At 36.8% G+C, this 26,989-nt stretch overlaps 1 protein-coding gene across 6 annotated transcripts in view; it reads right to left on the bottom strand.

The window, feature by feature from the left end:
* Positions 1-254: 254 nt before the first annotated feature.
* CACNA1D (calcium voltage-gated channel subunit alpha1 D) overlaps positions 255-26,989 on the bottom strand; it is a 198,837-nt gene continuing 172,102 nt past the window's right edge. For all 6 annotated transcript variants that reach the window (XM_074879365.1, XM_074879369.1, XM_074879370.1 and 3 more), the window contains 8 exons: positions 14,093-14,209; positions 12,234-12,601; positions 11,899-11,925; positions 10,798-10,947; positions 8,459-8,622; positions 4,549-4,667; positions 3,450-3,770; positions 255-2,464 (listed from right to left, as the gene is read on the bottom strand). In XM_074879365.1, the coding sequence (XP_074735466.1) occupies positions 2,171-2,464; positions 3,450-3,770; positions 4,549-4,667; positions 8,459-8,622; positions 10,798-10,947; positions 11,899-11,925; positions 12,234-12,601; positions 14,093-14,209 (1,560 nt within the window). In that variant the 3' untranslated portion in view covers positions 255-2,170. The remainder of the gene's footprint in view (positions 2,465-3,449; positions 3,771-4,548; positions 4,668-8,458; positions 8,623-10,797; positions 10,948-11,898; positions 11,926-12,233; positions 12,602-14,092; positions 14,210-26,989) is intronic.

Consider the following 26,989-nt stretch of genomic DNA (forward strand, 5'->3'; position numbering starts at 1 on the left):
GTCAGATTTTCCTAATTGTTTCCATAGATCTGTATCTAGGGAAGTAATAATCCCCTAGATAGCAGGGGAGTAAGTACCCTTTTTCATAGGAATACTCTAATCACTTCCTTTCTGGTTAACAGCAATCATTCATAAGAGACTTGCACACCACAACAGTGTAGCCTGATGACTATATTCCAGACTTTAAACTGTGCAAACGGAATTTCACTTTTGGAGCTTCTTGGTGAAAAACTATTAGTAAAAGGAGTCCCAAGTATAATAAAATTATTACACAGTTTTATTTTGAAGAACATTTTGCATTTGTTTTAATACAAAATGATGTAGGTCAAGAAATAATTTACAAACCTTTAAGTTCTTATCCTGGCATTTGAAATAAGAATGATTTCAGAGGAAGTCTGTAAGCTATTCATAGGAAACTCATTATGTACAAAATGTTTATTGACATGTTTTAAACATCACATTTGTAAAAATGTGAACTGGATTGCTATCTAGCATATGAACTACAGGTAAAACCTGGTAAGATAACTTGTTAGAACAAGTCATTGTTATCCAGTGCTAACAAAATAGACAGTAGCTTTCATTGTTTTTTGATTTTCCTCCAAGGTCATTTCAGCCTCAAAGTCATGTCAGGGTTTTACTGCATTGTGAACAATATCTAAGCCCTCTCTTGGTTGCATAAAAATAAATCTTTGAAATAGTACACATAGAACAACAGAAAGGTAGAGGCAATAAAACAGTATACTTCTTGTATCAAGGTTTTTGGTTCTGTGAAGAATCACCATATTTCTTTTCTTTCCAAGCAGAGTAAGTAGTACTGAAGTAAAGCAATTTCATTTTTGTGTGAATATTTTTTGCCCAAGATGCTTCCCATCAAAGTAGGGTATGTAGGTAATATATTTTGTCAAAACTAACTGTCTCATGACCAGTAATACCCTGGCATGAATTTGCCAATTTTTAAATTATTTTAATATTTATTTTTAGCATGGGATTAATAAAAAAATAAAATTAGAGCTTATTTTTCAATCAAAAAAGTTAAAATAACTTTAAATCTTTTACCTTTCCAAGTATAAGACTGTAAATAGTCAACTGTGCATCCCTTATGCAGAGAGTTTCGACTCAATTATTTTAAAAAAAAAAAAAAATCTGTTCTGTTGCCAAGTTCAAACTTGACGCTTTATCCCAAAAAGAGATTTACACTGAGAGGTGGCTCTATTTAAATATTTATGCTATAGATCTATATATTCCAAGTAAAAATACTTCTATCTAGAATTCTGTGGAGAGTTACAATAATTAGGGTCCATAAATATTGCTGCAGTTCAATTACGGTACAATAATTACAAAATATAGAACATCTCTTTACAAATACAAATCATTGTATATTACAATTCATTTACAGTAATTTCTACTATATAATTTTTAGCAAACTATCTTATCTAATTCTACTATAACCTGGTTGCAAGTGCATTAGTAAGAATGCAATTATTCCAGTATATTTTGCCCTTAACGTGATAGTCATAAAACAGACTATCTGAATGATATTTTCCTATGTAAACTGGTGTTACATATGACAGATTATTCTTTATATAACTTTTTTTTCCAACAATCTCTAACAGGTAGAGCATGACAAACTGTATTTTAGAAGAGCATTAAGAAAAAAAAATCAGGAGGCAAGTTTGGAAACAATGTTAGAATGGATATGCAACAGGTAGCTGATATGCTATTGAGTACTGAGGTAATGACATTATTGGTTGTCATCACTCATCTCATGTTGCTATTTCCCACGCAATTTTGTGCCGGACTCATACAGACATTTTTACTGACAAAATCCTGCTCTACTACGAAGGACAGCAGCACAAGGTTGAAAGACAGGCAAGATATTACACCTCAGAATCCTGCTCTAGCCCTCAAAAAACTGATTGTCACAATCTGCTTGGTTTCGAAAAAACCTTATTCCTACAGAGGAACTGAAGATTCTGGGAGGAGACTTGACGTACTGCAGCTCTGATCACATTTCGGCAACCTGGAGATAATAAATTTTTTAGTTATGGCTTCCTTGAGGTGTGACATCACTTGTACAAAACTTGATTGGTTATTCACTCCAGCTAGTGCCTAGCATCTTTAAACTATGAGGCACTTTTTCTGTTATTAGAATCATTTTCTTTGCTAAATACTATAAGCTTGTAATGCATATCATTTCATCAGCTAAGTCTTCTTCGTATCGTCCCGGTTCTGGTTCTTCGTCACTGTAGCCAGGACCAAAATCTTGAAGTTCATAATCTTGTCTGCTTAAAATGGGAAACATATCCCCATTGGTTCCATTGCTAATATTTCCATTGAGAAGATTACTTGCTGCACTTTCCATCTCATCAATAGTCATGTCACATGCATCAGCAATCTCATGTTTTGTAGCTGAAACAAATTTAGGGTCCTTCGCATACCTTCCTAGGCCTTCAGATATAAGCACCTGGCAGATGGAGGGGAGAGAATGAGATACACAGTGGAATTACAGAACAGACAGGTCACAACAATGTTTCTCATCTGTGGAAAATACTAGAGCCCCCCTGCCGAATCACTACAGCAACCCACAGCAAAACTGTACGTGCAGAGAACAATCAAATGGCTCCAAATCTCACTGTGTCCGTTACGCGATAAGGCAACTGATAATGAAATGCATCGGACTTTTCTCCTTAGAAGTTTGGGAGTAGTCTTTGCTAAACATCAATCATCAGGCTGATATACTAAAGACAACAGTTAATATATCTCAGATGGTGCAATTAGAACAATTGCCTGAAACACAGAATTTTAGATACATTCTCAGTACTTTAGAGTACATGGAAGAAAGATGCTGAAGTCCCATTTGCAAATGTAACCGAGTGTATTGTTTAGCTCATGGTAATGGAAAGGAAGCGATAGATGGAAGCAAGAACAGTAACTATGATTCAGAAATGCTATATACTCTTTTATCTTCAAATCTTTTTTAATATAAAAGGGAATTCTTAACATTGTTCAGTACACCTACAAATCAATCCTTGTAGCTTAGTCACCTCTGCATTAGTACACTGATTCATAGAGTTCCTGATCTTTTATTCAGATTACTGCAAAAATGGTGATGTATTTCTATAGAAACAACAGAGAGAACAGGCATATGCATCATCTCTTCCCTGTCAGCCACTGTGGAAGGACACTTCATAACTGATCTTCAACTAGAAAACTTCAATTTCAATTGAAATCCCTGACACACCAATGTTAAGATTTGGATTCAGTAGAAATCATTTACTATGCGACAACTACAAGTAAGTTCCCCTGTCTTTACCTAAAGACAGTTTTGGGCTTTGAAACAGAAAATATCACATTTTCAAAGAGGTGAACTGAATTATATGCTTCTTAAAAACATAAAAACTGAACAGACAGACTCTCTTGGCTACTTCAGAGGTTTCTGTAATACTTACCGCTTCTACCAAGCTGTCTGCACTCCTCTGTTTGTCACTGTGTTTATGCCTAAGGTCATTAGGCACAGTTAAATTGGCTGGTGTAAATGTTCGGTAGGAAATATCGGGGTCATCTGTGTACCAAGAGCTCCTATGCAAGGAAGGCAGGCTGCCATTCATATGCTCTGTAGATTCAGCCCTGTCAACCTGGATGAGAGGTGTGTAATACGGGGTACGGTCCCTGTTGGGAGGGGTCGCAGGAGGGGTAGCCCAGGAACGCGTTGAACGACTTGGTGAATGTTTATGAGCTTTGCTGGAATCCAGGCCTGCAACAGCCATGACCTGGTAAGGAGAAGAGTTTTAGAAGTTAGTGATTTCCAATGCTCATACTCATTTCTCATTCCAGCAGTTAGTTCAAACCAATTGTTCGGGCAGCAGCTATGCAAAGTTAACATTTCCTGATGTTTAGTAGTCACGTAAAGGAGGAACAGGACTGAAATTGGTAAGTTGACAGGATAAAATGGTATTTTTTCTATTATTACTCAGGTCACAAAAACTTGGTATTAGCATCAATAAAGAAGAATCATTGCTTATACAATATATTAAACAAAGCAAGCAAAGCATAGAAACATTCCTTCTGTCCTGTAGGGACAGGATAGGAAGGTGTCAGCATGTTCCAACCATTCTGGATGGTGTCTCTGGGCTATGGAAATTGCCATCCTCGCAGGGCCATGTCAGCGCTGGGCACTGAGCCTCACAAGATGTGTACGTTGTGCTTGGAAATTTTCACAGATGGGGCTCAGCAACTGCATAGCCAAAGATTAATAGACAGTTGTTATATTATGCAGTCCTGGTCAAAATTCCTTAGGGCATCCTGACTCTTTGCAGACACTTAAAAGAGTCATAGGGGCAAACTACTCATTTTCAATGTTTTGTAGAAGGTCGACATCTGAGAAGCCTTGTGTCTAGCAACTACAAGCCTACACTTGGCCTAGAAGACATGCACAGGCAAACTACGTAATACATTAGTACTGTTTGAAAAAACAGTGAAAGTCACATGTACACTACCGAAGCTGGAAAGATGTAATTCATTAATAGTTAAATAAGATTTTGTGTTTACCTGCTGTTGCATTAAGTGAAGCGGTAAAGCAGTGCGATGGAAATTAGGAGAGAGTGGTATGTCATCTTGACTACTTTGTCGGCGGAGGCATTCAAAGTTAAAGGAAGATCGTCTATTTGCTACAGGGAAACCATAGTTCATTAGGAAAATAAAATACTTTTCCTCAAAGTCTAGTATTTCCAGAATTCCAATGCGAGTCAACTATCACACAAATAAAAACATATCCCTCAGTAAGAAATAAGTTGTGCTAACAGAAGCAAGCAGCTGGTTGTACAATAAAGGATAGATTCATCATATGAGCAAATGCAGTCCTAGGTAGAAACCACGCGAGCAGCCTGACATGACAGAATTTGAAGCATCTGTTTCACAAAGCCAGCTTGTGTTTTGCAGCAGCCTGGTTCAGAGTTTTGCTGTAAACTGCTGTGAATAGTTACAAAGAGTCTCTTCTTTCTTCCCCATGGTTTTAAACTCTTCATTCTAATGAACCAGACTTCCCCAAGGAAATAGCAAACCCCAGTTCCTTGGAAGCAATGTGCAGTATGAAAAACCATATCCAAGTCAGAGTGGACTCATGTCAGTTCCTGATGTTTATTCTGTTACTTATGACAGTGATAAGCCACGGTCTCTGCTGTTCCATATGCTGTCACTATTTAGGTAAATGTTAGAAAGGAAAAAGTAGAAATCTAAACTGGGTCAAGATGTTTGGCTGATGTGGAAATGTTTCAGTTGGTCTTGGTGAAAGCCTGCAGAGCAAAGGGAAGCAGCGCATGGGAATCACTCCTCTGTGTTGGCTCCAGTGTGCAGAGAACCTGGACGCCAAACAGCAGCTGGAATCCAGATACATCCTCACAGCTGCAAACATTGTAGCAGAAAACTGGAAAGAGCCTGACTGTACAAAGCAGTGATACAAAATTGTGCTCTCTTGAAACTTACTGAAACCAAGAATTTCATGAATAGAATTGGAGTTAAGTGCCATAGACTTAATATTCCTCATAGTTATCACCAGGCACTTAATGCTGGATATTAACCATCGAGGTTCCTTAAAGAGTCATTGCACCAAACTAGGCACCTCCAGGAGGTGATTCAGTCCACTTAAGGCAAACTTTGTGTCTCTTTCCATTTTCTCTGTGATAAATCCAAATACAGGAATGTAAGCCTTGCTCCTTGCTCCTAAAAAATGCTGGATGTCACAATACCAAAATGAATAAAAAGCAAACCAAAAAGTCCTCTCATCCAAAACAAGGCACTTCTTTGCACCTGCTTCTCCCCAGGAACAAGTCTGAAAGAATATCTTAATCATGTCTCAGTACACTTCTGGAAGTTGCTCAAATACTGTGGTGATGAGTTTGGTATAAAAACCTTGAGGAAGCTTGACACAAAGCTCAACTTACTAACTACAGTACTCAGCCAAGGCACTCTGTTACATTAACTTGGACTGAATCCTGATGCTAGCAGCAGCTGTTCAGTGCAATGTTGCAGGTTCTTTTTCTTTTTTGTTTCTTCACGTGAGAACATCAAGACTTCCTCCCCAGGCCAAACAGCCCATACAGTAGTTACAAATAATAGGTTTGAGCTTCTTTTAAAATCTGCTGAGATACCAAGTCTCCAAAATTTCTCAGCTGTGTTCCTGAACATTAAACAAATGGTTATGACAGGAGGCCTGACTGTGCTCTTGCGACATTGTATTGGTGTAAGTCAAAGGACTTCTGACATTAACCTTACGCAACTCAGATCAGAACTAGGTCCTCTTACCCTAGGATATCAAATGCCCTATTATCTAGGACATTTATCTAGTTTCTTGTAAGTGAGATAGAAAGTGTAAGTTTCCTCTAAAGCAATGTCTGCTTAATAGTGTCATCACAACGTTATCAGAGAAGTCAAATGAATCCCAAAGGCTGCAGTCACAGGAAGCCTTCAACCTTTGCCTTGTAACACTTCCATGGGAAGACCCCAGAGGATTTTTATAAGGTTGTTCTCCTGCAATGTATGGAATGGCTAGACAAGCATCCATCTATTTTTTGGGCTTAAAATTCCACAGCTATCAGAAAAGCTTGCAGAAAGCTGTACAGGAGTCTCCTTTCACAGTCTCCCCTTTGTCCGATGTCTTTTCCTTCTGCTACTGGAAGTGATCTAGCAGCTTTCTGTACATTTCTCTATCATTCATCTGAGTTGAGTTATTTACTCTCTGTAGTGCAAGACTCACTCTGCTTTTTCCATCTGTGCCCCTTAAGGTCAGAAAGCCAAATAGCAGACAGCATTACTGGTCTTGTTGTAAGGAACAGAGTGCCAAAAATGAGGATCCAGCACTGACGGTATTGCTGAAGAATGTTTTCTTTATTATGTAATTATATATTTTGCTGCTGCCCTTTACTACAGCTTTCTGTTGCTTTAAACAGTCAGAGACTGTACCTCAGCCATTGTATAATGATCCCACTACACTTGCCTCTGAAACACTTTTATTTTTTAAATCTATACCTGCACTTGCTTTAGGGTGTCTGAGCCAGGAAAGGACTGAAACCCATTTTCCCACCCACAGGGTCCTTGCAGTCATACTTCCACAGATGAATATACCGTGATGCTGGCTGCTAGCATCATCAGAAGGAAAGACAACTCTGGCTTTGCTAGAAAGCCACTCCACCTTAGAGCAGACAAAACGTGGAGACTCTTCTAGAAATGATCCTGTGGTGTTCTGTCTGGATGGCACTGGTTAGATGGCATCATCCAAAGCTGCACACCACAGACCTGGCTGTGCTGTCCACACTATGTATAAGAGCACTCTTAGGGACAACTGTGGGGTTGCATGGAGCCAAGTGTTTCTTGTGCACCAAGAAAAAGCCTCAGAAAGAGGTTTATTTTGCACTTCACAACCCCAAGTGTTTCCTCTCTGTGAAGTGTCAGAGGTCAAAGATCAAAATCCAAGAGTTTTGAGTCGGTGCCTAGTTTCACTAGAGGATTAGCACTGCTAATCTCTGCAGTATGGCCTGGAACATACCAAAACAAATTACAAGATAAGAAGCATGAGAACTTTTAGAAATGCAGATAAAGCAATACTGTGCTTGAGATAAGGAGAAACCAAGGTAAAGGTCTAAGGCAGAGAATAAATGAAAATTAAACAGGTAAAAAAAATCAGTTGACAACACGAATTCAATCTATAAATTGAAACATTTTCTCCCTCAGAAGAAACACAGAATATTAGTCATTGCTCCTGAGATGGCACAACAAAGTACTAGTGTGAATCTGAAATAAGATGCTTAGCTCAGGAACATTTTTGTTTTCCACAGGGACTTGAGAAACTCACATTAAAAAGTTAAAGGCGCTGCAAAGGTAAGGAAAAAAACCCAAACCCAAAACCAAAGCACCATTAAGCTCACTCAGTTCCCTCTTCCCTGAAAATTGTCCTGCCTCTAGTATTTACTAAAACAGTAGATGGAAATGCCACTGATTACAATGTCATTAAACAGCAGGACTGTTAAAAGACAGGGGAAGTGTCCGCAGGTGTGAGACAATGGCACCGACTCAGGGCAACACTGCACGTCTCTATTTGTGAATAAAGGGCTCACGGACTGAAACCCTCTGGTCAACATTTCAAAGCAAACCACTGCTGCATTCTGCCTTACTCTTTCTTCATTTATCAGATTAAGTTAAAACTGGCAATTAAATTTGTTATTTTTATGTTACGGGATGAGTGAGGCAAGAGATACTAGAAAGACTGACTTGTAAGGTAGGATCCATAGGTTCTCTGAGCAGTCTCTCAGGACGGATGGGTATTTCTGCCATACACAATAATCCACTAGCAACAATAATCAAGAAAAGTCATGTTTGAAATCCAAATTAAAAAGAGGCCTTTTTGAACTGGAACATGTCTGAATGCATTAAAATAATTCTAGATTTGCAAACAAATTGTTCTTACGTGTTGGTGTTGGAGGTAGCAGCCGTCTCCTAGGAGATCTTTTTGCATCATAACAGATCTGTGAATCATCTTCCTCAAAAAAACCATGTGGGTGATGGTAACCTTTTGGTCTCTCAAAATCTGAGTCATGGCAGTGATATCTACAGTGGTAATCATATATATGCCTGCATTTAAAATACAATAAAGAAAATATTAATTTCAGTCAGTTTCTGTAAACTGATCTATTAGATTTCTTCTAAAAGATTTTCAAATCTACTCTTTCTCCAGCAAGGTAACCAAACATTACATTATATAAGTACACTACTCAATTTTAAAATCCAGTTTCTGTATGCAAACTGATTTTGAGATAACGAGCATACACTTTCGTACTACTATAGTTACACAGTAAGTTCTCAGGTGAAATTTTTTTTAGATTATATTTATATAGTTATTCTTACCAGTACAGGCTAAAATGTAGGACCTCATTCTACATTGCTTTAAAAAAAAATAAAAATACTCTGTTCTGCTGCCATGATGTCTTGTGAACTCTGGGAAATACATGGAGCACAGAAACTCAGAGAACAAAATTAAGTCTTTTACATTCTGGGTACTTCTCTTGTCGAAAATCAAGTCTCGGAAGGGTGTTATCTGACTGCTTCTATGCAAACCAACAAGATGCAGATTAGGGTGCCAATTTTGCCAGAATTCAGATGTCAAAGAAAGACAGTAGAGTAGGAGGAGGAGAATTAAGCATGTCTAGCACTTGAGCATATACATTTACAGATCTAAGATACAATGACAATAAATTCCTCTGCTTCTGAGATGGACTTCATAATAAAAATTTATTGGCAGAAGTGGAGGATATTTTTGAGAAGTTATTGGATTTATTCAGTAGAAGGGAAACATAGCTATTGTAAGGAAGATTAACACAATCTACCCAAGATCTTGTAAACGCATACCTCTTTCTATGTCATAATGAGAAAGTGAGTATTATAGAATTTAAAAAATCATGAGGTATTTGGGAAAAAGGTGCATTTAATTTTTTTTTTAAATAGGAAGCCTTTCAATATTACCAAATATAGGTTCTGTTCCATGGCAGATTGATACTCAGAAAACACTGAAACAATCTCACATTTTAAAGACTAAATCAGGAAAATCAGGACTTTCTCCCAAAGTAGCACCCAAGCACTGCCTGAATAACTGGAAACCTATTATTTATGTACAGGAGTGGTCCCAATGCAAAGTGAGGCCCCGCACTGTTGCTGAAGCCAACGGCACAGCGCTCAAATCAAATGAATGTGGGAATGCTCAAAGCCAAACTAACTTGGGAGCCACTGTTCTAAAGTTAGAAAAATCCACCCCAGTCCATTTCTGAAGAAACTGTGAAATAAAGTTGTAGAGAAAAGCTTACATTACCAAAATTAAACCAAGGTCTTTTCTTCTTAAGTCTGAACTTAAGATATTGAATACAAGGATCACAGGATTTAAATACACAGGATCAGGCAAGAGTTGCTAAAACCCACTACTAGGCCTTGGAAAAACCCTTGAACAGAGATACTATAATTAACTAAGATACTATTCCAAGTTTTGGCTGGAGAAAACAGAAATTAGTTTGAAAACTGAGAAGAAACAGGTTACAAAGCTAGAACTCTGCAATTACAGTACGGAACCTTCAATTAATACAAATTTGGACATTATGCAGTAATACAAATTTCTAAGAAATGCTAGTTGTTGACTAAAATTCAATTGATGGCATTTCCATAAAGCTTACGAATTAAACTTAAAGAACTCTGTTCCAAACATATAAAGGGCAGGACAATTATGACAGTGTTAAGTGTTTGTACTAAAGAGATAACAAATGGTGGCAGGAGGAGCATTATTAATAAAGAGGTATAATGAGAATTTTCAAAAGGAAGTCGTCCAATTCTTTATTGGTCCAGCTAGTACTGCCTTATGATCTTAGTCCACAGTTCACCAGCTTCACCTTTCTTTTTAAGTTAAATTAAAAGAAGAAAACCATTTCTAAGAGTTCCTCTATCTGAGCTTGATACGTCTTCCATTGTACATAAAATTTTATAAGTGAAACGCTTCTTTGGTTGTGCGCTACTTTATACTCGGTTCAGAGGAACTTTGTGCTTTCCTTTGAATTTGGTACAGAAGTTTTGCTGGAGTCTGCACATGATGCCACATACAAAAGACCTTTGGAACACACACTATTCCTATTCATCATTTCGCTTGTCAGCACCTGTGGAGTACTAACTCCATTAGAGAATTTTCAGTTTAAGTGTGCTTAATGAAGATTTTAGAGATATGTACCTAATTTGTTGAAATATTTTTCCCAGTTTAACAAATATCCTCACCTGCTTCCTGACAACATACTGTCTTCCTCATAATATTCTTCTCCACTAAAATATTCCTGCTCTCCCAAATAATGATCATCATTGCAATAGTCTTGAACTTCACGTTCTTCACGGCAAATAGTAGGTCGACGCCCATCACCAGAGTCTGATCTGTAAATAGCAAATACTTACATTATTTAGTATTTTATATTTATATAAATTATATATTGTATATTTTATACACAGTTCTTTTAATGTGCTTCCAAGAAAAAAAAAAAAGACAAGCATTAACAACTCTCTTGTCAGAATGTGGTGTTACAGTAAATTGCATAGAACTGCAGTTCAGAACGTGACTATTTTATCTGTTTCTTAAAGATGACATTCCTTTATCTCCTTATGCTACAAATAGGGAAATAATTAATATGGGGATGCTCAGTGAAAACAAATACATTTAAGACATTTTTACAAAATATAAATTCAGAGTTCTTTGAAGAAAGACAGCCTCTCTCAAATGTCTGAAGTTTGCCAAATGGCTAAAATATTAAGGAGCACGCACTGAGGTATTCCAAGAAAAATCAGAAATGGATGTGCAAATCTAGACATTAAAAGCTAGCACTGAGCGTACATTAAGCAATGCACTTCAAATAACACAATATATCCTATTTTTAAAAGTTGTCTTAGAAAATATTCAGACATAAGACCAGAAAAGATTTTGGGCTCCCTATAATTGGAACTGTACACATGAATATTTAGCAAAGCTAAAGCCAGTATTTTTTCCAACCTTTGCAAGTCAATTTTAAACAAGGGCTACCATCAAATGAGATCTTTTGGGTGTTGAAAACTGCACAAACCTGCGTGGACTTTTAAAAGGACTTGAATAGTTTTGAAATTTACCACAAAAGTTTATCCTTTTAGAACAGGCAGTGGAAAATTTGACTTAGAAATTGTCACTTAAGTTATTCAGCATATGCATTGTCATACAGTTAATTTTGAAAATTGTACTGAAGAAAGAAAAAGGAGGGAGGGGGGAAAAGCAGCGAAGGGGGGAAAAGGAGGGGAAAAAAGAAGAAGAATAAAACCTACTTTGTCCTCTTCAATTATGTCAGAACAATATCAACTCACCTAATATATGTTTCATAGTAGCGAGTTCTATCCAGGTAAGCCATGAAAATAAGGAGAAAGACATTTTAAAATCAGGTAGTTTAGAGAAATTCACTGGTGATTACAATGTCTGTAACTAATAATTTCACCTTAAAGAAAAGTACGGCTTTCAAACCTTATTAAAATTATATACATTTCTCACATGTCAGAGCTATATTTTAAATATGTATCATACATCAGTAGGAAACAGAAATGAAGCTAAATACACAAATTAGTTTCATGCAGCATAACTCTTCTTATAGTGTATTTATAATATATAAATTTGGTTAAAGGCAAATACATATTTGTAAAGTTACCTCCTACTGCTTGGCCTTCTACGCTTCTCATGATCAGTTCTGGAGTATGAATGGTAACCGTTTTCAGATCTATGCTCATGATTTCCAAAATTTGCGTGTTTTCCATGAGCAACTTTGGACACGTTGGCATTATTGAGATTGGCATTTGTTGAGTTTGGAACTTGCTTTCCTACTGAGTTGTGATTAAGATGATTGTGGTATATAGAATTTCCTGTCTGAGGATATATAGTTTTCTCAGTATCACTTGCAGATGGAATTGAAGGCCGCTGAACGTGTAAGGGACGGTGTGTGGTATTGATCTGTTGAAACGAATCTCGTCTGTCACTGCTAATATGGTTTATGTGGTTGCCAAAGAGGGCACCGTTCCTCTGTTTTAGGGGAAGAGAAAGAAAAAATTACATCAGATACCTTAACAGAACGTCTTTTTGACAGCGATAACTTACTTTTCTCTCCTACATGCATAGAAAAGCAGCAATTCAAATAATCTGTGATTTTTCTTTCTAATTTTATGATGCTTCAGATGGGATCTCCTGAAGTGATAGAGATGTCATTGTGATGACAATATTTGTATTTCAGAGTCAAATCAATCTTATGCTGTGATCATTATTCTTTTTCTGTACAACTAAATGTGACATCTAGCTTTCTCCACATTTTATTATGCAGGAGAAACCTAGATTCCCATACATGAACATGCACCAACTTCCTCAGAAAGGGACGTGTCTGCTTAATTTTTGAGAACACTTTGGTGGAATTCTCTCCTGTTATCCCAGAGCATGGGTTTGCAACAGGCGTTACTCGGACAGGATGGAGTGCCATGCAACAGCTTGCAAGCATATCTCAAGTATCATTAAGCTTCAGTGCTTCCATTCTTTCTACTTGCAGAGGTACAAGAGCAGTAACTCTTTATCAGCCCTGAGAGTGTAATGGACGGTGAAAGAGAGAATGAAGTGTTAAGTTACGACTATGACATGCAGCTCTCTTTGACACCTGACCCAGATTATGTAGCCTCCCTGTCTAGCCAGGTGTGGGTCTTGGATGACAGCAGTCTGTCTTGAAGCTCAATCTAGGGAAGACAGGACGTAATGATGGTTGGCAGAGAAATCCATCTACTGTCTCCAGTGCTGCATCCTCCTCTTGCGCAAAGGACAACAGCAAGCTCTGGGGCTTCTGATGTAATTACTGCAGAAGCACGCTTTTACATCTGCTTCTTCGGAAATGCTTGTGAAAAATTAAGTTTTCTTGCTGGCTGACAAATGGTTTGCAGATCACTCCTGATTGTAACACCAACTTTACATGCTCACCATTAGACTGAATATCTACAGTGTAAAAGAGGATAACTATTTTTTTTTTTCTGATTGATTCTTATTGACATCCCTCACAGGAAATTAGAAATGGCATGTATATTGACTTCTGTGTAACTCCAGGCATTTGTTTTAAAATATGCAGCTCTTCGTCTGTTGTGGTTTGGCTGCATAGAATTTCTCTTCTTCCTATCTACCACTGCAGAAGTTAAGACACTTCCAGTTTAAACCTTACCACTATCAAAATTTGGGATGGCAAGCTTTGTGCCTTTTCTTAGGATTTGCTTAAGAAAAAAATAAGAATTAATGAGAAAGAATTAGGGGCAAGAGAATAACCCTGTAGGAATTGCTTCCTAAATTTATGATGAGATGCAAGTGTCCTGGTAATACCATTTTTATAAATCTATACGTAACATATACTTATTTATAACATACTTATATTATGCTGATTTGAGGGGATTTAAAATTATTATTGTTCTTCCATATACAGGGATAAGCTCATTCTTTAATCTCATACTATATGACAAAACAATTCACGTAGCTGTGTTCTGACATTACTTTATAAACATCTTCCTCCTCCTCTGGATTGTTTTCCTCTGGTTCATCATCTTGCAAGTCACAGGATATAGCTCGGCGTATTTCAGGGCCAATATCATGAAGTGTCCTTAGTCCTGCCTAAATCAATGACAATATCATAATACATTAGGAATGCAAATTCTTTTTCGTTCTTTAATTACAGGCGTGTAGATTTATTTTAAAGGACAGTTAAAGTTTTTGTACCCTGGCATCCATAGAGGATGCATCCTACTATATGTGTCTTTATTAATAAAAGGCTTATATTCCAGTACAACCCAGTTGAGGTGATCATGTCTTTATTATCACAGTGTAGATTCTGACTAAAAGAGCACTGATGTTTATGGAACCCTACGGAAATAAAATTCATCTTATAATAAAGCATAAGTAAGCAGCAAGAACTATAATAAAATGTGTTTCAATTAGATGTATATTTACTGTTAAAAACATGTTTGCAGCCTGTGTCCACAAAAGAAACACAAGGAGATCTTTGCTACAGCAAGAGCAGTTTTAGCAGAGCTCAGATGGAAAAGAAAGCCGTGAAATAATTCCAGCTCATCTGCACTGCCCTGTGATATGCAGATATTTGATTTAAAGCTTTAGTTTAGGACAGAAAATGATGTAGCTACAGTAGCATGGACTCAGCATATATCAGTTCATATTGCTCTCAAGCCTGCTACCACAAGCAACCTTTAGGAAAAGGGATAATGCTGAAACTGCCAAGGACAGACCTGCACATTAGAGAGGAAACAGACATCATACTCAGAGCCAAGAATTCAGTGCTTTTGTGTAGGCCTTACTTCAAAAAGGAGATATTTTTCCTGTTTTAACTCTGGCTGTCATGGTCTGAAGCAAAAAATGCAGTCTTGTTTTTTCCAACTCTTTTTTTTATCTCCTCAGGTTCAGAAGAAATCAAAGATCTGTTTGTTTAGCTCTACACTAACATTATACTTATACTACTAAAAATCATGCACAGCACTTGGCTCAATTCTTGATTATGATCTAAAAGCCTGATTTATTATTTTTCTGCATTTTTTGATGCAGATGTGAGGGCTGTCCCAGCCCATCTGAGCTGTACATCTATGGCATGACACTGACATTGCATGTTACTTGCCCTGGGGTGGCATGAAGATGTGTAGAGAATTTTGTGTGTTTCAGAGCTCCAAATGGAGCTGAAGGACCTTGGAGGGCACCAAATGCAGCCTGGTCCCATTCACGCTGCCTAGCACACACGTTCCCTGGAGTACAGCACAGCATTGCAGCCAAGTTTCAGCTCAAAACGGAAATAGCAGGTTTGCTGGGGAGCAAAATGGCATGTATGCAGTGTGGGCAATCAGAACCTGGAAAGGAATGAACCAAAAAGCTTTGTATCTAACAGTGGAGATTTACTATAGGCTCCTCTTCAGGTTTCACTCATACCAGCATTTCATTCCTGAAATCAGCCCTTGACTAATCACATTAGCTACATATATTTGGCAATTACATTTCCTTCTTCAGGGATGAACTTTGAGAGTTACGCTATAATTGAACAAGGCTCTAAAAATCGTTTACTAGTGAGTTAATGTACAATATACTTTTTCTGAATACATTATGCTTTCTCCCACTTCTTATGCTAATCGCATAGTCAAGACCTTCACAAGGTTGTTAATGTCATCATTTTGTATGGTGCTAAAGGGAAGAAAAATTAACACTTTAAGGTACAGATTTCGAAGTAGATGACCAAAGGCTTCCATGTATTTAGCAGAGGATTACTATTATATTTTGGTTATTCAGTCATTAGCAAGAGTAGTCACTTGCATTTCATGCTCACTACCTGCTTATTTTATAGCAAAGAAAACCAGAAAGAACAAAAAACCTCAAAGCTACACTGACACTTCAACATAAGAATAAACTGAGGTTCGTATGAACAGAATACCATGCAAGGACTACTGAAATAAGAAAATAAGCATGCAGAAAAAATAGCTGAATAGACCTACGCTATAGCAGTGAACATAAGAGACACAGTAGCCAAGTCTTGATTCCCCCATGTTATTCATCTTCGCAGAGCCCGTCTTCTAACACTGAAGCCGAGTGCACTGCTCTACAACTACACAAAAGCTCTGTGCTTTCGGTCAAACCGGGCTCCCTTCAAGCTAAGACTTTCTGTGAACACAGTGCTCAGACAGCAGTATTATAAATTGTAACCCTGGCAAAAAAGTACTAGCTTATATTACTGTCTGCCAAACTGTGACAAAGTCCCACAAATATATGCCTAAAAGCTGAGAAAAGCCATGTGTTTGGCAGCAACATATTCAATAGTGATTTAATTTTATTTCCAACTGCCTTCTGGTTTACTTCTTGGTGAATTACTCCTTTACTCAAGAGAAAGCAGGCAGCTTTTATCATCTCATCTCTCTTCAGTAATACTCATTTTCATGTAACAGACCTCTTGCAATGACACAGTCAACAGCTGAAGACTAAAACCTGGATCACCATATATAAAAGTATATATTAAACTAAACCAATCAGCTTTATTCACTCACAGCCAGTACTGAAGCCACAGGTTCTACAAGCAACATCAGCTCGCAGAATTAAAATATTCCTCGGTTTATTTTGCTCTAACAGAACTACCTAAAATAATTTTGTGAACTCTATCATTAAAATTACTACTGCCATGTACTGCCTCATTTTACCTGGTGTAATCTAAAAGTATTCTAAGTAATCTAAGAACAATTCTTACCCCAGAAGAGCACTGCAGAGTGAGACAAATTCTCATGTTGAGCTCTTACTGATAGGAGAATTAGATCAGTCAACTGACATTGAAGTGGGCTGATATAAAAATGCAGGAATTGATACTTATCTGTCAGTAGGAAATTCCCTTCTCTGAACCACATTTAATGTCTTCTGAGAAGATCATAGAAGTAGCATGGACTGATAAAACATTTGACTTTACCTTCAAGCACTTCAGAACCAAATCAAAGATCTCTTAAATAAAAGAACACACACCAAAATCAAACCAACCTTCCCCACATCTCTCCACTATTTACAGGGAAGAAGGGTCCTTCTGATACACATGTCCCCATATAACATTGCCCATTTTAGTCTACCCAGCAAGAAGCCTAGAGACATTGTAATGCACAAAAGAGCAATGGGAGTATATCTTATCCTCCATTTGAGAGGTTCCAAAAACGGCTACATTTAAATGTGAGATAATTTCTTCTCTTAGAAAAAAACCTGATTAGATAAGACTTTACAAAAAGAGCACCTGGATGGTGACGTGTCTACATTTCCCAGAGGTGTGCTCGTTTCTTTTTCACTATGACTGCTTAAGTTCTTCGGGGGAAATTACTTCCCTAAGCAGAAATTTATAAGACCTTTTGTTGTTGTTATATATAATGATTCAAGACTAGCCACATTCCTGAAGCATCATGCTATAATGATTTTTTTTTTTTTAAAGTCAAATTTGAGTGTTACACAGAAATTGCTTCCTCACAGTCTTTGAGCATGGCTTATCAGAGCTGCAGAGGAAAGAAAATCACAGCTAATTCCTCTTTACTTTCCTGAATCAGAACATCCAGGAGACACCAAAGACTGATATAAGAACCTTCATAATATTTCAGTTGGTTGGTAAAGATTGCTGGAACTGTCACACACTCTCTAATCTCCCTTATATCCTTATTTTTTATGACAGATTCCTAATTCTTGAAGATTTTCTCATGTCCTGAGAGAATTCTCACCTTTCCTTAAAGGAAGTTTCATGATTATTTTATGCCATTTCAGTAGTAAAAACCAACTTCAAAGATCTTCCCTGAAGAAGTGTAAATGTGAATAATAAATATTTATTTATTTCCTATTTTTGGACGACCATCACATCATTTCAAGAAGCAGGAGGCCAGTTCTGCCATCATACATACATCTAATACCCATCTCAGCTCACCAGACTGGAAACCTGCCTGGTTCACAAAGCTGTAAAATCAGGCCAGTGGCTCACATTTCTAACAAAATGTGTTAGTAATCCCAGAATATTGCAGAACACAAAACTGTTCAGTTCCGTTCATCTCTAACTTTCCAACAGAGTATTATTACTTGTTATACAAAAATGGTTTTGCCTAATGTATCTGTAACTTGGAAAAAAAAATATTTTTTTTTCTCACTTGGGTGTTAATCTTTATGTGCATTTACCCTATACCTTTTAGTAAATTTTGTTTTCATCAAAGACACTGGAAGATTAAACGGCCTGTAATGGAACAGATAAAACATGCAAGGGACATGTTTAGGCACCAGTTCTGTAGGGCTAACATTGATCAAAACTGCACCATTGAATTATTCATGCTGTTGTGCAAGAGGACATCTGTTGCTTCTGCTCAGGTTTTTCTATTTTATTATTGTTTCTTTGAAGTAGAGGAAGAAAAGACATTAATGCTACCGAGTTTGATTGCCTCTAATTCTATTCCAGAGATTTCACTAGAAGTTTGCAAAAAGAAGTTATTTCTTATTCAGATCCTTTCTCTCCAAAATTTAGTTTTTGATGCCCTCCTTGCTTAATTTTTCCTTGTAGGCATGACAAAGATGAGATGCATCAGTCCAATGGTTAGTTAGCAAACCAGTGACACACAGTGCGCTGAACAACATAATTACATAAAAACCCAAGCATGTCTTTAAATAGGCTTTCCTGTAAATGCACAAGATGACTTCAGATTAACATGATAATTCTGTGCAGCTGTGCTTTATGAGGCATAATAGCACCTGCAATGTTTTCAAGATGGCAGGAAGCCCTAAGAAACCAGTGCTGGGTCCTAAATAGCATCCCAAGAGACAATTAATGATGCCCCTGTCTGACCCAGCATTGAGATCACACACATGTGCCTTCAAATGCTGAAATAATAGAACTGTAGGAGTCCTTCAGTGAGAAAAAAAGTCATACGACTAATAACTGTATTTCTGAATTGATCATTCAGAGAGAGATAAGCTTAAAGATGCTTGAAAAGCACCTCACACCAAAACATCAAAACATTTAAAAGTTAAGATAAACATTAAAAATTAAACAGTTAACATTTTTAAAGTCTACTTTTAACAAATGCCAAATAAATTTTAAATCCATTTTCTATGTCCATATTATGCATAGAACAGTAACATCATTTTAGATGTATGTCTTATATTAAGAAATCTGTGTATCATGCAAGACTTGAGAGTCATTACTTTTAGAAAAACAGTTAAATGCTTATAATTACTGGAACTACAAAAAGATAATTTTCCCTATATCTAAACTCAGCCCACATCCATTTTGAGGTATGGTGCAACCTACATATAGATGCAATTTAAGCTTAGTTTAAGAAGTGCAAGCACAATACACTTATTTAAACAGTAAGAATCACGATCACCTACACTATTTCTAGTCACGTAAAATACACAATGCTTCCTCTTTTGAGGCATCTTACAGTGATACCAGGAAATGGAAGAGACATTTGTAAGCTTTGCTTCACAGATTTTAGAAGAATGATGTATATTTATGCATATTGCTATATAAACACACTAGATCTGAAATAAAGCATAAACATGATTTCTAAATACTTAGGTCTTCAGAGCTGCAGAATACTGAAAGCCTATGACTCTAAAAACGTTCATATAAACCATTACATTTGTAGATGATGAACATGTTTTTACTACCTGCTTATTTCATAGTGAAAACAAAAACGAACAAAAAACCTCAAAGCTACACTGACACTTTAACATAAGAATAAACTGAGGTTCGTATGAACAGAATACCATGCAAGGACTACTGAAATAAGAAAACAAGCATGCAGAAAAAATAGCTGAATAGACCTACGCTATAGCAGTGAACGTAAGAAACATAGTAGTCGAGCCTTGATTCCCCCGTGTTACTCATCTTTGCAGAGCCCGTCTTCTAATGCTGGAGCTGAGTGCACTGCTCTACAACTACACAAAAGCTCTGTGCTTTCCATCAAACCCAGGCTCCCTTCAAGCTAAGCCCTTCTATGAACACCACATGAACATGGGAGCACAATTAAATTGAACTTGAGCAACATATTAACCCCTCAGCTGATGCCTACTAAAATTTTTTTTCCCTTTTTATTTTACTGTTTACTACAGAGTTGATATTACCTATAAAATTTGCAGAGAAAAAAGCATGATTAGTTTAATTTGAAACATGTTCCTAAAATCAAGTTCAGCTCAATAAATTTTGTGTACTTGTGATGTGATGGGAAATGTCCTTTTAGTTGTGTGTATTAACAAAGAGAGTTACGTGTAAATAAATGTCAAATATAGATGCAAACATCACATAGTTTACAGTATTTTCCCTAGGAAAAATAGTGTAGAATTAATTAATTCACTCTAAGTATTAGATGAAAGTAATTAAACTTGTTCATGCTTCACTTAGCATTTATTTTACTGGCAATGTGACTACTGTTTGGCTCAATACAAATTTCCATCACTACAAAAAGACATCTCCTAAACTACTGCTACAACTACAATTTTGTTCTGATCTTACACAGAAAATATACTTGTTCTCACTGCATAAATATCAGTCAATAGCATTAGAAAGTCACTGAGAGCCCTAAGGATTTTTTTTTTTTTCTCATGTCCTAGGAGCATGTATAACACCACAAAAATGACAGTAGATAGCTAACATGAACTGGCCACCTATCATTTCAGAACCACCTGCTTTTCTTCCCTTCACAAGAAGTGAAAACCCCTGGGTCTGCAGAAGACAGACTGCTGTAGTTCCAAGGGGTATTGTTATTTAATTTCTGAAGAGGTTTTCAGTGACAATATGCAAGTTTAGACAAACTGCTGTTGGTTATAATTTGAAATGTCCCTTTCTGAGTGAGGAGAAATTTGAAACTTCACAATAAAAAGACTTTACTGACTAGCCTGAGCAGATAATCTTCTGAGACCCACTTCGCTTTCTAGAGTGCTTCCTCTTCTCTGACTACATGTACCCAAACAGCAGCCTGTGCTAGGCTAACAGCAAATGCTGCATCCTTGAGGAAAAACTGAGCTACGAAGAATAAAAATCACCCTGACTGCAATATTGTAGAATAAGAAGGGTAACTCCTTTCTGCTGCATGCTCTGGCATTCAGAAAGCAAATCTTGTTTCACAGGGAGCTCCATTCTAATCTGCTGACTCAGCCCAAAGTTTTATCGTTACTTCTCTCCCCAAAAATTTCTCAAACCCAGTATCAGAAGCAGCTGTTTTCTTTATTCCAGTTGGGTCAAGGTTCTGGCCTCAAAATGGTGAGCGGGCTGCCAGCGACACTCTCTTGACACAGTACACAAATTTTGGTCTCATACAACCAAATGAAATTCAGGCAAATGATGTGATTTTCAGCTTCATATGTTAGAACTCCTAAAGTCTTAATGACAAAAAGAAGTATTCTGTACTTTTTCTAGTGCTAATTCAGAAGCTGTTGATTTTACAGCATTTACGCTGTCCCCTGGGAGGCAGACACAGCCACTTCTCACACTATAGTGCCTGGAAAAGTCTGATCAAATGCTGGACATGGTTGAATAAAATCTCCTACAGAAGTCACTGCTGGCCCACCCACATCAGTTTTCCTTTTCTTTCTCTGGTTTAGCTTGTTACACTACTGTTACACTGTGAAAGAGCCACCTGCACAGTGGAAGAGGCATTTCTAAGAAGTATTTTATCGCATTAAGGACCAATTATCATTACCTTGCAGAGAGAGAAATTCAAGTAAGCTGAAGAGAAATGGAAGGGGAAGAAAAAACCCAATCTTTACAACAGGTGTTTTTAAAGCTGTTAGTTTTCCTATTAGAGAATTCAAGATCAATTTCAAATGTATTCAGTCTTGTTAAACACTTATCACTGATCAACTATAACATCCTCTTAATAGTTTGAAAAGGACAGAGGCAGCAGTTTTAACAGCACTGCATGAAAAGTGCAGCTCATTTCAAAGTGAAAGCAGAAACAAGTGCAACTCCTTTAAAGAACTGCTTGGATTTTGTTGGCAGAAAGGCAGGGTAACTCCCTGTTACCTGTGTAACTCTCAGAACCTTGGAGGGGGAAAAAAACGCACCTTGTTTTCTTGTTTTTTCTTGATATTTTGCATTTCTTGACATCTTTGACGTCAGAGAAGCAGCAGCTAAGAGGATTCTCTTAGTGTGAGTTGCTGGTTTTGCACATTTTTATCACTGATGTCAGACACATAAATACCATCAGGGCTCGGTAGTTGACACATACTACAAGTTACTACTACTTTTGTTTTATAGAGCAATATGGTAAAGAAGAATTTCTAAAGCAACAGAAAACATTTTCCACTAGTTCTAATTTTTCAAACATTATCTGAAATAAATTTGAGAGTGTTAGCATTGTAACTTTAACTAGAAGTAATTAAGGATGCAAGGGGTATGTATGTAAAAAAGCAGGGTTAAGTAAAACAGTTAATTCAGAAAACCTAAGAACCTATTAATTATTTCCTCAAGCCACTGAACCTCCCCTAACTTAAAACTGCTTTTCAATAACTATGTGATTATATATAGCAACATTCTTTTAAAAGTAAGAAAAAAGTACATGCCTTGCATTCTTCAAAAGTCAAAGGATGGTTGAAGTTTCTTGAAATTTAAGAGTATTTTATTGACAAATATACACTAATAACTGGTTCAAGTGGGATAAGAGGCTTGATAAAGGTAAATTTTGCTGTAGTAATATGGCTGTAAAGTTCTGGAAAAACATTTTGATGGTAATGTAACTGCACACATAGAATGCTTTTATCTAGTGAATTGCAAATGATAGAAAACACATTTGGGAGAAGGGTAAAATTAAGGTGCCATTGATTTTAGCTATTACATCCACTGCCAAAAGTTCTCGATGTAACAAAAATCAGTGTATCTTTTTACTTAACCTTGAAATCAAATTATTTTAGTGTTGTTCTAAAGATAACATCAGAACAGTATTCTTAGACATGTTCCTTAGTCAGTCTGCCTTCCTGGGGCCACAGATCAAATCTTTAGCTAAATAATGTGGGTTCCGTGAGAAGATTTAGTCCCACACTTGTTGAAACAGGACTTACTAACATGACTAATGTAGGCCACCAAAAACCTCACTGGACCTTCCTGAGCTCGCAGAATTTTGTCCTGTGTTACACAATTGTCTTCAACTAACTAAAGATGGTGTAGATGACTCCTATTTTTTATACTAGATTTTTTTCTAAGTGCTTTTCTTGTTGAAAACATTTCTTTTTATGACCTTGAATTCTAGTTGTAATATCGTGAAGATTTTGCTTTGCAGTTCTACAAAACTTTTTATCTTGCATGTCAAAGCTCTTAAATTATTGCACATCATTTTTCTGCCTAAGTTAACATAAGTCATTCCATTGGAAACAGCAGCATGAGAAGTAAATGTTCTAAGCAGTTTTAGCTAAAAGCAAGGTATTCATCTTAATATCCTAGAACATAATTAAACAACTAGTGAAAAAAAAAAAAAGAAAAGGTAGGTATAACTCTCTTGGAAGAAGCAGTGCCTTAACCCATTTGACAGTTAAATGGTTTTCCCTTCAGTATCTTCAAAAGCACTAAACAAGACTATCATAAAAAAACAAAAAACCCCACCAAACTCCCAACAAAATACCACTGAGAACATGAGGATTAAAGGAAGGTAAAGAGGAGTGATCTATGTTAAAAAAATTGTTACATTCTCATGAAACAGGGAAAATGGTATCCATTAATTTCTTGTCTCAACAGTTGTCCTGAGAATTAAAACACAGAATGGATTTCGTCACAAGGAACGTACACCTTCTTTTTCACAGTGGATGTTTACTCCCTGAAGCCAGGGAAGGAATGACATGGCCAACTATAGGAATCAGCAGATTTATAAAACTGTAGCTCACCTCTTGCTTCGTACAACAGTTAAGAATGGATTGTAAAGCTTGATAGCACATTTTCTCCCTTTCTTGGAGGAGAAAGGAGATAAGGAAGGCCAGACTAGACAATGCAGCAATTGCAAGGTTTATCAGATCCATAGGAAGCATGTTCTTAACTAATTAACTAATTCTGCAGGTAATTCCAACTACCCCAAGAGAAAGTTACAGATGTCAGCAAAAGTACAAGAGCATTTATTGCTCATACGGCTTTTGACACAAACTGGAACAGGTGATACTGCTTTTTATCTGCTGGTTTGCTTATGGATTTTGCAACATGACAGCTGGTCTGCAACAGGGTGAGATGTTGATAAGAATATGAAAATACAGTTGGTCTTGCTCTTTACAAATAGAAGAATTGGATGGCTGGAGAGTCTTTCCTTATTGCAGCCTGATAGAAGTATTTTCCTCATCTTATTTAAAGCTTATAGCAAACAATTCCTATATAGGAAGGTTCTGAATGACAGAGCTTGAAAAACTAGACAGGCTTAGCCCAGCTTCTGCTGATTTGATCCATTTTAGCAGTCCAGAAAGCAGAAGTGGTTTGCAGTGGTATTATCATGACTAACAGATACTGTGAAATCTTAACTAGTTTAGAGAAACTAAAGAAAAGCTGCTGCTGAAGACACATGCCTGCCCCGGTTACAGGAAGTTTCTAATTTCAGAAAGAAAGTTCTCAAAACAATGAAAAGAGAAGGTAAACATAGCCAAGAATAAAAATAAAGGTCCCGTATTTATTGGCAGATTTCAATGTCAGGAACTCAGGTGGAGTTGAGGATATTTCTCCCCTCCAGAGAGGAGAGAAGGCTGACTAATTTAGTACTTTTTTTTGTTCACAATCTGTTCCACCCATATCTTCATAAGTAGTTAGGTGCTGCAATACTGTATGTGCAGTTTGTAGGATTAGTTTACACAGGGATATATAAACACACAGTAAACTCATCTGGATGAACTGGGTAATAAAGATATAAATCCACTGTGATTGCTATATGAAGTTCCTTCAGTATTTACAATAGAAGTATGGCGTATACTGACATAACAGTCATCACAATTTCCCTAAGAAATTGGATGACAGACAGTGATACTGCATGTTTCTGCTTTTCTTAGTATATTGTTTACCAGAGAGATCTGCAAACATTAGTTTACTTAGAGTATCTGAGAGGATAAATGGAAAAATAGCTATTAGATCTGCAAGAACTGAAGCAACATCTTCATAGTTACAAGCCTTTCACAGATCATTCAACAAAATTTCTGTAGTTGAAAAACAATTTTGATGGTACACCTGTAAATTATGCTGCAAAAAATGGTTGTTAAGAAGATAGATTTTTGAAAACATTAGAGTTTTCTAAGCATTTAAGCTTTGGACAAAGCAAGTCTGGAATGAAGAGGCTGAAAATGGAGAGACGTCAGATTTTTATACATTATAAGGCCAAAAGGATCCTCTGTGATTATTTATACTAACTTCCCTATAATACATCCCACAGGACTGTTCTCGGGGACATTGATCAGAAGAAATCAATTCCTTGTTGAAATAGAACATCTCTTTTAGAAAGATACTGAGGTCTGTTTTAAAGCTGTATCCTCATATAATTAATTATTCTAAAAACCATGGCATTCTGAATTTGAATTTGAGTTGCTGTAGCTGTAGTATTGAATTATATTATCTTTTATATTGAATTATATTATTCTTTTATATGCTGTACTGAAAACCCATAAGACTGGGCTTTTTCCCAACCATAGGTTTCAAGTTTCTGTGAAATGGTATTTCCACTTTTATTTGGTAAATCAAGTTGAGTTACTACTGATTTGTTAGAAAGACAAAAGTAGAACAGAAGAAAATGAGGAGAAAGAAAGAGACAGAGAGAGAGAGAACAAGATAACGAGAGAGAGAGATAGAGGGAGAACCTTCCTATCTATCAGCCTGCCTCATTTTACTACCACAGGAGCACTGTTTTAATCAGCAAAAATATAAGTGCCAAGCCTCAAATCCCACAAGCCTTTGTAGATTCCTAGCAGAGATCCATGGTCATTTTAAAAATTGTTTTGAATTGAAAAATACTTGTCTAAAGACAGAGGAAGAGCTAATTTCTTCCCGTTTCATCTTTCCCTCTGTTATTGAACAGGAAGCGCGATCTGATAATAAACAACAAAGCACATTCACATTTGGAAATGCAGTGTTTGTTTCTATATTGTTATGTGTGAACTTCGGAAACACAAGTGGAAAACTGTTAATACTGTGGCGTAAAAGTACCTTTGAGCTCCTTATGCTCAAATGCTTCTGCAGTGAAGACAACTCCTTCCTAGTCCTTACTAAAAATCCGATGTCTTTCACTTCCTTCTCAACTGTTTCCAGTCTTTCTTTTTATCTCTTCCATTCCCCATAATTTTCTCTTCTCTCATGAGATGCAAATATAGTTCATACTGGCCTGGCAAGCCATGTGCTCACACATCAATAGCAAGAACTGGGATGAATCTTATGCTGCCTGTTGCATCTCTTATGCTTATAGTGGCTTGGAACAGAATGTGTGTCAGAGCTGCCAGCAGAGACGTTCTCAGGAAATAGGAATGAAACAAATTACCCACTTAAGACAGCAAAGATCATTCTACTAGATCAAAGTACAAACCAGCAGGATTTTTAACAAAGAAAACAGTATCTGAATCAGGTTAACACATTTCTCCCCTTTTAGAAAGGGATTTTCACAAGATGTTCCTAAATTTTGGCATCAGAATAGAAAGTTATCAGAAACATCAAACATCTTTGTAGTTTATAGGAATCTACTCATCATTAACTGAAATTCAGAAAGTCCCAATCCAATAAAAATAGTGCAGTGTATGATGTCTGGAATTATTTGAGGACAGCCTTCCATTTGCCTTTTTCAAAGTTCATGATACAAAGGGTATCACTGGACAAAAGTTTTCAGAATATACTTTTTAGATGACATATACTCTATGGACTGCTTGCTGCAGGCCTGTTGAGAGACAGATGGCCAAATCTGTTGTCCT

Source organism: Strix uralensis, chromosome 10 (assembly GCF_047716275.1).
Source record: "Strix uralensis isolate ZFMK-TIS-50842 chromosome 10, bStrUra1, whole genome shotgun sequence".
Classification (NCBI taxonomy): Eukaryota; Metazoa; Chordata; class Aves; order Strigiformes; family Strigidae; genus Strix; species Strix uralensis.